Genomic DNA, 11,413 nt, shown 5'->3' with positions numbered 1-11,413 from the left:
TCCAGCTCAGCCTACCAGGGGGCGGGGCTGGCTGGCATGTGGTGCTGGGGGATTGAACCGCGGTCCCTGTGCTTTGCTAAAGCTTGTTCTAAGTAGGTGCTTTAGACCACTGAGCCATCTCACCAGCCCCCTTGGTGTTTTAATTTGCATTTCTCTAGTAGGCCTACATCTTCTTAGCACTCTTAGTCTATTTGTTTTTAGTTTCGGGGTGGGTGTTTGTTTTTTTTCTTTCTTTCTTTTTTGAGAGGGATAGTAGTTTTTTGAGACAGGCTCTTGCTATGTAGCACAGGCTGGCCTTTTTTTTTTTTCCTCTTTTTTAGACAGTCTTGCTGTGCAGTTCAGTCTGGCCTTCAACTCACAGTTCAGGCTGGTCTCAGACTTGCAGCAGTTCTCCTGCCTCAGCCTCCCAAGTGCTGGGATGACAAGCATGTGCCACTATATCCAGCCAAGCTGGCTTTAAACTCAGTCTGTAACCCAGGCTAACCTTGAAATTATGGCCTTTTTCTTTCTCAGCCTTCCAAGTGCTGGAATTGTGGATATACACCACCACGCCCAGCAGCACTGTTAATTTATAGAAAGCGCTTAATGATGCTTACCACTCACCCGTGTGTCTATCCTCTCTGGGAAGGGCTGGCCCTTTCTAGGGTCAGTCCTCCCAGAAGGAGCAAGTCTTTGGGACTTGGTAGGCAGGCATAGAGTGACAGTTTTTTCTGAGCCCACATTAATGCCTTGATGATGAGTCCAGGCAGAGGGTAAGGTGGTCTCTAACCTGCCAGGTGATACAGAGCAGGCAGGGACTATCCTGTCCCACTGTGCTTCCCACATAAGGTCAAGTACAGTCATCTGAGACTGCCCCCTCCTCAAATATAGGTTCCTAGCCTGGGCCTTATAGTTCAGTAAGATTTGGGTAGTGTTGCGCTATTTACATTCTTCATATATCTGAAGAAAAGAGCTCTGTCCTGTGAGCCACCCCTAGGTGCATGTTGGGGCCTTTGTCATAGCCTGACTGGTGTTGACTAGATCTCAGGCCTGTATGCGAGTGACAGGTCAGGCCTCAGCTTGGGCCTTGGGATTCCTGGAGCGGTGATGGCCCATGCAGACAGGGTGGCTGGGTGTAGGGCAGTGAGAGGGAGGGAAAGCCTTGGGTACCCTTCTCCTCCGTGCCCAGACTTGGGGATCAGGGTATCTGTTGAAAGAGTCATTGTTACTATGAAGGCCAGGTACAGTGTGTGCAGATTTGGGGATCAAAACCCTGAGTCCTTGGAGCGCACAGCAATGGGGAGGATGAGGGCACTGATCAGCACCATTGGTGGCTGCTTCCAACCGCCTTTCTCAGGCTGTAGGGATGAGCTGTTCAGAGCCAGCTTACTCCCCAGTCTGCCAGGTGTGGGATTCTGGAGAGAGACAGTTGCCAGCTGTGTTACTCAGGGCTCCTCTGCCCACGTTGGCAGTGTTCATGGCTGCCTCGCTGCCAGAGGAGCAGGTGCCACAGTGCCTGGCAGCACTCCTTGAGGGCTGTCTGGTCCAGAAGGGGGAGGCAGGAGCTTTGTTGGTGGTCTGGGGGTACGGCCTCACTCAGAAGCTGCCGGCTATGTGCGCTTGCCATCTCAGCCTGAGAAGGTTACACTTCTGGGAGAAAGCATGCTCTGGTCAAGTCCTCAGCTTCCTGAGCCACTTGGCAGGGTCCTGTTCAGTCCTGTCTGAACTGGTGGGCAGAGAAAAGTGGGATGCATGATGGGGAGACAGGGGTGAGGGTATCTGAGGTCTAGAGGTAGGTCCACCAGTCTCAGCTTCATCCCTCCCCCTCCCCTGTTGGGTTTTTTGAGACAGGGTCTTGCTGAATAGTTGAGAATGCCCCTGAACTCATCATGTAGCCCAGACTGACCCTCAACTGGCCCCCAGCCTCCTAAGTACTGGGATTACAGGCATGCACCACTATACCTGGCATTAACTTCAGTCTTACTGAGGAAAGCTATTTTCCCCCTTTCCCAATTCCCCTGAAACGCACATCCAGAGCAAAACTTGAATTCCCAAGAAAGTGGAGAAGTGACCCAACAGGAAAGGGGACCTTCTGCCAGAGGGCCCAGTCTCAGGCTGGTTAGTGGTGCCTGTGCCTTCTTCAGTGCAGGGGAGGGAGAGGAGAGCAAGCAGCTTTTGTGGCTCGGGAGGCTGAGGAATAAGATAGGAGTTGGAGTGATGCATGCTCCTTGTAAAAATTTCAAACAGGACAAAAATAGCCAACGTAGGAAGTGATAGTTCCTGCAGCCCCACACCGCAGAGATAACCGCTACTACCGCCGCAGTGTGTGTGGAATGTGACCAGCTGGGGCCCAGCACCCTTGACCTTCATGCCCAATGAAGGGCATCTGTGTTGCTGATTCTAGTCATTCAGATGGGGCTTGCTTGGATTCAGGGCGGAGTTCATGAACTTCTCTTCTGCTGTACCCGAGGGTCTTCCTGTGCTAAGTGGGGCCTAGTCTGGGTTTGGGGAAAGTGACTAGGATGTAGCCATTAAGACCTAAAGGATCAGGCCCAGGGCAGGCATTGGTTGAGAAGGCAGAGGGTAAGGGTACAGATGGCCACCTGCCTGCACAGGCCCCCTCACACCCTTCCCTTCAGGTCTGTCCATCCTCCCCTTCTTTCCCCCCGTGTATCTCAGGGGACACTAGTACCCCCTCGAGTGTGACTCTCTTCCCTCCCTCCATGCTACAGTGTAGCCTGGCCCAGCCTTCCCGAGGGGCAGCAGAGAAAGCCAGAAGCCCACTCTCACTCTGTCAGGCAGTGGGAATGTGGCCTCAAGGAGGGACCGGGCAGTGGCCCAAGGTAAGCACCTGACGATTTGGTCCTATTAGCCCTTTCCAAAGGGAGAAAGTTGCAGGTGCCCTGAAGCAGACTTTAAAAAAAGAAAAACTGCAGTATTGAGAGGCGGGTAATAAAAGTCACATCACCACCAAGTCTTTGCAGTGACTTAAGTATGGATATTCAGATACGCAAGACGGCTCATGCAAACAACCCCTCCTCCCAACGCCCTGTGCCCCTACATGGAGTAGAAGCCCAGGCAGCTGGTCCTGTGGGGTAGGGAGATCTCACAGAGGAAAGGCTGTTGTGCTGCTGCTGCTGGGACTGAGCCCTTCAAATAGTTCATTGACCATGTTTACCAGGCCTGATGCTCCTGCCTTTAAGCTTGGTCGGATGGGCCTAGAACTGCAGGCAGGCGGGCTGGCACTTAGGCAGAAAGCCTTTCCCTCAGGCCTTGGAGGTGTCACTCCACAGAGTGCCTGGTGCACCAATGAGGACCAGTGAGGACCCGCTGTCTGCTGCTCTCATTCCTGCTATTTGAGCTTGTCCCCCTCCTCTGCCCTTCCCTTCCCTTCCCTTCCCTTCCCTTCCCTTCCCTTCCCTTCCCTTCCCTTCCCTTCCCTTCCTCTTCTCCCTCCCCTCCCTTTCCCTGAACCCAAGGCCTTCACACTGAGCTTACATCCTAACCTTTTTTTAAAACTTTAAACAGTGGGCCAGGGAGATGGCTCAGTAGAATAAGCACTTCACTGGCAAGTGCAAGGGCCTGAGTTCAATCCCCGGTTCCACCAAAAAAAAAAATTTTTTTTTTAAACAGTATCTTGCTAAATTACCCAGGCTAGATTTGAACCTGACTTCCATACTCCTGCCTCAGCCTCCTTGAGCCATGAGAATATAGGCATGAGCTGCATGCCTTGCATACACAAGAAGGAATCAGGGTTTCCCTTATATACGTGGTTTTGGGACATCTCCCCATTGACGATCCTGAGCATGACCTGCCTGTATTCATTGTACTACAGTCTTGGGGCCTTTGTGCTAGTGTGGTTATCCTTCAGGTGAGGAAAACCTTTATATTATGTCCCTCATGGTTTTTTCCTTTATGATTTTTAGTCTTTATTTTCATTAGTAGAACTTATTTTATTTATTTGTTGAGACAACTATCACTGTGCAGTTTAGGCTGGCCTTGAATAGAACTTATTTTTAACGTACTTTCAGGGCTACAGAAAATCCAGTAGAAAATATGAGCCTCGTATGTCCCCCTCAGCCCCCTGTTTTTCTCTATTCTTACCACATTATTCACGTAATGCAATTGTACATTTGCCCCGTCTGCCTCAGTCCATTTGTGTGAACTGGGGCCTGTAGCTCACATCAGGCTTCACTCTATGTATTGTACATATAATGGTTCTGAAAAACAGGCATGTATTTGCTAATAGAGAGTCATACAAAATAGTTTCATTCCCTAAAAACCCCAAATGCTCTGTCAGCTCATCTTTTCTCCTTCTCTTCAAACTTCTGGCAATCACTGATCTTTTTGCTGTCTATAATAGATTTGCTTTTTCCAGAAAGTTCTACAGTGGAATCAAAAGGTGTAGCCTTTTCAGGTCACACTTCAGTTTCTACCTGATGGCTTATTTCTCTTCATTGATCTGTAATAGTCTATTCTCTGGATATACCTGTTTGCTTGTCCATGTACCTCCTTAAGAACGTAGCTTCTGGGTGTGGGCAGCTATAGAGGTCCTGGAAGTATCAGGGTGCAGGGTTTCCTCAGGACAGAAGTTTTTACCTCCATAAGTTAAAAGCCAACGAGCAGTTGTTCCTTGTATGGTGAGGTTATGTTTAGCTGTCTAAGAAGCTGCTAACCCTGCCTGGTTCCCCTTGCCGGACAGTGGCCTTTGCTCACACAGTGAGAGGTCATGTGTGGTAGGGGTCTTTCTTGTCTCCCGGGGGAGTGTGGAGCGGAAAGAACTTGGACTGTGACTCTCCTCTGTCCTTCCCTGTTTGTTCTTGAGTGTTTTTTCACTGGAGCATCACCTTCCTGACCTGCGGTGGGGGTGTCTTCTCCCCTGAGCTCTTCCTTGCAAGGTGTGAAGGGGATCAAGGGAGCATCAGCAGATGAGATCCTTGCCACCCCCCAAGCTCCTGGTCATTCTGGGCTGCTCCTCCAGCTCACAGAGGTATTTTGGCAGGCTGTGGGGTGAGTCACCATATGGCTGAGGGGTGTGTGTGTGTGTGTGTATGCACATGGGTGTACATGCAGTAGTGTTCCTGGCCCTTGGGCTCTGCGTTTGCTGTTCTTTTCTGATGGCTGAGTAGAGCTCTGACTGCTACTGGCTAGAGGACATGATGTTACCGGGAAATGAGGGTGGTCATTCTGTGTCAGGGCCTGGCTAGACATTGCCCCTCCCAGGCCCAGCCTCAGTTTCAGACATTGGGAGGATAAAGTGGCATGGGGGGTCTCTGAGCTCCAGGACAAGGCACTGGTTGAGTAGGGCATGAAGTGGTGACCTCCACCCTGCTTGGCACACCTGAGGTGCTTACCCACTCAGGATGTGGTTTGTTCCATCATGGAGTTTTGGACAGTTTCTCAGCTAGGGCTGTGGCACAGAACTCCAGGCTGGTATGTCAGAGCAGGAGCCTGTAGGAAGAGACCCTGTGAGGTGTGGGTGTGGGGGCCGAGGGCTTCGGGCCTGTCACCAGAACTCTGCCTATTCTCTCCACAGATGGTACAAGCTGCACTCCAAGACAGGCAAAAAGGAGAAGGAACGCGGAGAGATCCAAGTCACCATCCAGTTCACACGCAACAACTTGAGCGCCAGCATGTTTGACCTGTCCATAAAGGACAAGCCACGGTCTCCCTTCAGCAAGCTGAAGGATAAAATGAAGGGCAAGAAGAAGTTTGACCTGGAATCTGCCTCTGCCATCCTCCCAAGCAGTGCTCTAGAGGATCCCGAGCTGGGCAGCCTGGGCAAGATGGGCAAAGCCAAAGGCTTCTTCCTCCGCAACAAACTGCGCAAGTCATCTCTGACTCAGTCCAACACCTCGCTGGGCTCGGACAGCACCTTGTCATCGGCCAGTGGGAGCCTGGCCTACCAGGGCCCTGGCGCTGAGCTCCTTACCCGTTCGCCGAGCCGCAGCAGCTGGTTGTCCAGTGAAGGGGGTGAGTGGGGGAGGGCTGCATGCTGGGTGAGGACGGTCCCGGATCCTCTTCACTGTGCTAACTCTGCATTGTCTCTTTTGCAGGCAGGGATTCTACACAGTCCCCCAAGTTGCTCACCCATAAGAGGACCTATAGCGATGAGGCCAGCCAGTTGCGTGTGGCCCCTCCCCGGGCCCTTCTTGACCTCCAGGGCCACCTCGATGCTGCGCCTCGCTCCTCTCTCTGTGTCAATGGGAGCCACATTTACAATGAAGAGCCCCAACCTCCTGTGCGGCACCGTAGCTCCATTTCAGGCCCATTTCCCCCCTCCAGCTCCCTTCACATCGTCTCCTCCCGGCCCTCTGAGGAGGGGTCTCGGTCCTCGGATGACTCATGGGGCAGAGGCAGCCGAGGTGGTGCTGCCAGCTCATTGGAAGTGGCGCCTGCGCAGGAGGAGCTGAGTGCTCAGGCCAAAGCACCCTCTGGGGAGGAGCGGGCCCAGCCCCCCGAGGGGAGGCCTGTCCAGGTTGCCACGCCCATACTGGCCTCTGAGGCTGTGGTAGAGAAGGAGGGAGCTCGGAAGGAGGAGCGTAAGCCCCGGATGGGCCTCTTTCACCACCATCACCAGGGCATAAGTCGGAGCGAGTTGGGGCGCCGTGGCTCTGTGGGGGAGAAGGGTGGTCCCACACTAGGAGCCTCCCCGCAACATTTGTCCAGTGGGGAGGAAAAGCCCAAGAGTAGCTGGTTTGGCCTGAGAGAACCCAAGGAGTCAACCCAGAAACCCAGGTACGTCCTTGGCTAGAGTGGTTCTGTGTCTTGGGAGGACACTAGGTGTTTGCTGCCTGGAGCCTGGGGCAGGGAACAGGGAACAGATGTGTCCCTGGGGTAGGCTGCCGGGGCTGTGGTTTTGCATGTTGAAGCGAGAGTACCCTGTTGCCCTCAGCCAAGGCTCGTGCCGTCCACGTGGAGACAGGTGAGTTGCAAGGGTGCCTTAAGGTCCTAGGGATGAGGTGGTCATGTGCCTCTGCGTGAGTTGGCATACTCGGCCCCTGAGGAGGATAGTCAGGATAAAACCAGGCAGGGACACTTGCGAGGACTTGGAGTCCTGACCTCCACCTCTTGCCATCTGGCCTCAAAGTAAGGAAGCTTTGGCATATAGGGAGGTAGGGCCAGGGGACTGTCCCACTGTCTCCAAAACTAGACTCTTACCCTTAGCTGCTCTGCTGGCTCTGGAATCTCTTCCCCTGAAGGATGGGGGTCAAATAACCAATGCTCCAACCCTCTTGCAACCCCATTTACTTCCCATCCCAAAGTGCCCTGGCAACTTAACTCCTATCCTTGGGGACCGCTGGGGCTCTGGCCCTCTGTGTCTCCTGGGCTTGGGTGCAGCTCTGTGTGGAATGCTGATGATGGCTGGCCTGCTTGAATGTGTTGAATCCCCCAGTTGGGTTCCAGAAGAGCCCCTGACCTTCCCCTGATCCTTTGCTGCCTCATTCTCTGGGCCAGGGGAGGAGATTGCATTGTCTGGCAGAGTCCAGGAGGGACTCCAGGAGCAAGTCACAGAAATCTGTGTCTGTCCCCCTTTCCAGCACCAGATGGCACCATCTGTGGCAGCCTCAGCTGGTGAGAGGCGAGAGGCTAGTTGCTTCCATTCCCTCACCAAACCCCTTGGTACCCAATGGATGTAGGAATAGGTGGGAGGGAAGCCGGGGCTCAGCATTGAGAGGTCAGGAGATAGGGCATGGGGGGGGGAATGCTACCCCTCTACCCTAGCAGAGAGGAGAGGAATCCTGTAGTCTCATTTTTCTTTGTGGAACACTGACTGCTGAGAGGAGGGAGAAAAGTGTGGGGCCTTTCCATTTGGAGCCCCCCCATTAGGGCCAGCTGATCTTCTCATTAGGGCCTCACAGAAGAGGAGTGTGTGTGGTGGTTACATTAATCATGGTGTGAGCCTGCCCGTTCCCTCCCTGCTTAGTATGGTAGCTCCTGTCCCTATGATCCAGTCCCTACTACTAGTGCCCTAGAAGCTTCTGGCCACCTGCAGTCTGGGGATGCTTGGGGAGGAAAAGGGGACAGGCCTTTGCTAGAGATCCAGGCTGTACCTCATGGCCCTGTGACAGGTATTTGAAGGTGGAGGAAGGCAGATGACCTGGGCATGGCATTTATTGGAAAGAGCTGGGGGCCTGAGTCACCTTGGGCTCGGTGGCAGTGTCTGCAGGCGTCCATGGGTCTCCACAGCAGGGCAGATGCTGTGGTCATCTCTGAGAGGTCTGTAGGTGAGCACACAGGCTTCTGCTCAGGCTCTGCAGACTGTGGCTGCATGATGCACTGTGACGGGTGGTTATTACACTTGGCTGCCAACAATCTCGTCGCCTTCTCTTCCTTTCTTATGTCTGTCCTCTAAAAGGCTTTCAGAGTTTAGAGAATTTGGGTTGCTAATGGATGTAAGGAAGGCTTCCTCCTGTGGACTTGGATCCCGAGCCTTGTGCTCTGCAGGCTAGAGGGGACCCTGGGCATCCCTGCACTGCTTGGCCCCATTTGTTTTTGGAGCAGAGGGTAGCTGTGGGGCCATGCAACCAGGGAAGGTAGAGGAGCCCGCTTTTTGGGTGAAGCAATGACTCAGAGGGATGAAACCTGGGCAGTGAGCTCTAGCCACAGGTGTGCTTGCAGAGAGAGAATGGCTGGCCTGGAAGAAAAAAAAATTATCCTGACCTTCCTTAGGGCTTCTGAGGACAAATGAGACGTGGGAGAGCTCATGCATCAGGTTTTAGGCTAGACTCAGAGCTGGAGTAAACAAGTGTATCTGAGGATCTCCAGCTAGCACAAAGGCCCCTGTCCAGAGGAATAGGGATTTGGGGTGTCTCTGCCCTGGGGTTCCTGGTGCAGAGTGCAGGTGTTCCTCTGTAGCAAGGTCAGCAGCGCCCTCTAGTGCTCTCCTGTGGTATTGATGCCTCACAGAGGCTCGAAGTGGAATGTGTTGCAGTTGGAGGATGTGGTTGGTGTCTAGCAGAGGAGAGCCTGGAAGATGGTCCGCCTGGGCCTTCTGGTGTCGCTTGGCTGCTGGCCTGGGGTTGTTACACTAAGCTCCTGTCTGTGTATGTGGAAGGGTGATCTGGGCAACCCTGGGGGGTCACTGGACTCATCCTTGTTCAGCAGCCCTCCAGTGAGCCATGTGTCCGGAGCGGTGCTGCCGGCTGCTTAGTGTTAGAGAACAGGCAAGGCCGTGAGTGTTAAACCTGCCAGTTGAAGAGTGAATTGCTTTTGTGCCTACCCCTTCCCTTTCCCTCCCACTCACCACAGATCTTTGTGTATGGAGGAGATAATATGTGAATACAATTTTGTAAAACATTGGGGTTAAATCTAGTGTGACTGAGAGGCAAAGGGATCATTACTGTGCCCTTTAACCTTTAGCGGCTCTCTGTCTCCCCAGGCAACAGCCCCACCTCCACTGTGCTGAATAGCAGGTCCCAGTGGTCCAGGATTGCTGTGGTGCTGAGTGCAGGAGCTACGGCTGTGTTCTGAGTGGTGTCAATGAGTAGCGTATGCCCAGTCACTTAGAATTTCTGTGGCTCTCTGTCCTTTTTGTGCTTGTTTTCCTGGTATAAGCTATATTAGGCCAATGAGATAGTTCAGCAGACTAAGTGCCAGCTTAGGCAAGCACAGGGACGAGTTTGATCCCCGGCATCACATGCCGTGCTGGCCCCACCCCCGAGTGCACTGAGCTGGCCATTGAAACCAGGTGTGGTAGTGCATGTCTGTAATCCTAGTGCTGGGGAGGCTGAAAACAGGAGGATCATTATGAGTCTGAGCTTCATAGTGAGACCCTGGACCAAATACATATGTATTAACATTGTTCTTGCTTGAAAGGTAAATGGTATGGTTTCCCTACTCAGAACTCACAAAGGCCCTCTCTCACCAGTTTCTGGACTTAGGGGAGATAAATGCCTGGAGGCCATTGACCAAGAGGGGATGGATGAGGGCATGTGGCTGGGGTGGGGATGTCTTAAAGGCTGGCTTAGCCCTGTAGGGGACTGCTGGATGGCATGTGCAGGTCTGTTTGCATTTCTGAGACTAAAACAGGGAACAAGGCCACAGAGCTCATCTGAGACCAAGGAAGCAGGGGCTGCTAGTGAGACCTGCCCTGCCACTCAGAGGTGGCCCTGGGTGTGGGGCTTATGGGGGTCAGTGTCTGAGTAAATAGGCAATTCACATCAACTGGCATGTTCAACCAGCCATGCTGAGGTTCCTGTAGGATCTGAAGTTTTATCGTTCAGTTGAAGGGACAGGGGCATTTGGACTCTCCAGTATTTAGCCCTAAAGGAAAAAAGTCAGCAAATGTTATACTCCCACAGCTGAGGGTGGGAGGCTGTGCCAGGCCTGTGAGGTGGGCTCCAGAACACAGGTGTTTACTCTATCTGTGTTCCTGGAGCACAACCTACACAGAGGGCCACACAAGGGACCATGCCTCTGATCTGCACCAGCTGGGCTGGTAGCGAGGAGATGGCGTGCAGTGAGGACCTTCTTGGTGTGCTTTTCATGTGGAGCAGAAGATGGGTGAAGTGGCCATGATACAGGAGACCAGGATGGACAGTGTGCTGTCATGCGCTGCTGGCTCTGGGTGCCTCCTGGGCCTGGTGCCTGGGCCCACCCTCCAGGGAGAGCCCTTTGCTGATTCCATACCAACGAGTTTGTGTTTGTCTCCGGGGAGCCTTGAGCGGGGAGGCCGCCACACATAGCTTGAGCTCCCAGTCTACTTGGGGGCTCCTCTCCCTGGAGTGGTGACTGCCTGAGGATTGCTGTGAGACTGCAGGGTGAGTGGGGGAGCAGGCCAGGCTGTGGGGGTGTGGATCTGTGCTTGCTGATCTTTATCATTGATGGGGCTCTCTGGTTTCCTAACTTCCCATTATTAATTAAAGGTGAGACAGAGGTAGCTCAGGGTATCCCAGATCTGATCCAGGTGGCCAGAGCTCTGCTGCAGGACCAGGGCTGGGGCTGGTATGGATGCCTTGATCAGGATGCTGAGGATAGGGTCTTGACCCACGTGGTGGTGGTACTTACTTCTCACTTTTCTTGGTTCCTGGGGCAGGCCTGCATGCCTTGGCCCAAGGCTTGCCTAGAATGAAGAAGGGGCATTTTCTGGGGTTGGGTGTCTGGGTCCCTGTTTTCCCTCAGCCCATAGAAGTGGGGTAATGCTATGAGCCCAAAGTGCAGGGTGGGTATGCCTGGGAGGTCTGCTTCCTCTGCCCATCTCTATCATGGAGTAGGGATGAGACTAAAAATCTATGCTTGGATGCGGAGTTATTTTAGGGAAAAAAGTAGGGTCACAAGAATCTCTGGAGCCTGGCAATGTCCTGCCTATGAGGCTGACTTCCCCACTCCCTACACCTTTGCCTGTGGTTGAACTGGCTGGACTCTTTCCCTCACCTGCAGGCTCCACGCGCAGCCCTTCCCTTTCTGGACCTTGGGTTCCTGGAAGAGTCTG

General features: G+C 53.3%; 1 protein-coding gene across 3 annotated transcripts in view; it reads left to right on the top strand.

Annotated features, from left to right (window-relative positions):
- The window catches only part of Rab11fip5 (RAB11 family interacting protein 5), a 38,868-nt gene that overhangs the window by 18,130 nt on the left and 9,325 nt on the right, over positions 1 to 11,413 (top strand). For all 3 annotated transcript variants that reach the window (XM_004634087.2, XM_023718408.1, XM_004634086.2), the window contains exons 2-3: positions 5,516 to 5,952; positions 6,036 to 6,717. In XM_004634087.2, the coding sequence (XP_004634144.1) occupies positions 5,516 to 5,952; positions 6,036 to 6,717 (1,119 nt within the window). The remainder of the gene's footprint in view (positions 1 to 5,515; positions 5,953 to 6,035; positions 6,718 to 11,413) is intronic.

This window comes from Octodon degus, unplaced genomic scaffold (assembly GCF_000260255.1).
Source record: "Octodon degus isolate 3935 unplaced genomic scaffold, OctDeg1.0 scaffold00058, whole genome shotgun sequence".
NCBI classification, from domain to species: domain Eukaryota; kingdom Metazoa; phylum Chordata; class Mammalia; order Rodentia; family Octodontidae; genus Octodon; species Octodon degus.
Note: the sequence above shows the minus strand (reverse complement) of the source record. Positions and strands in the feature narration are given on the sequence as shown.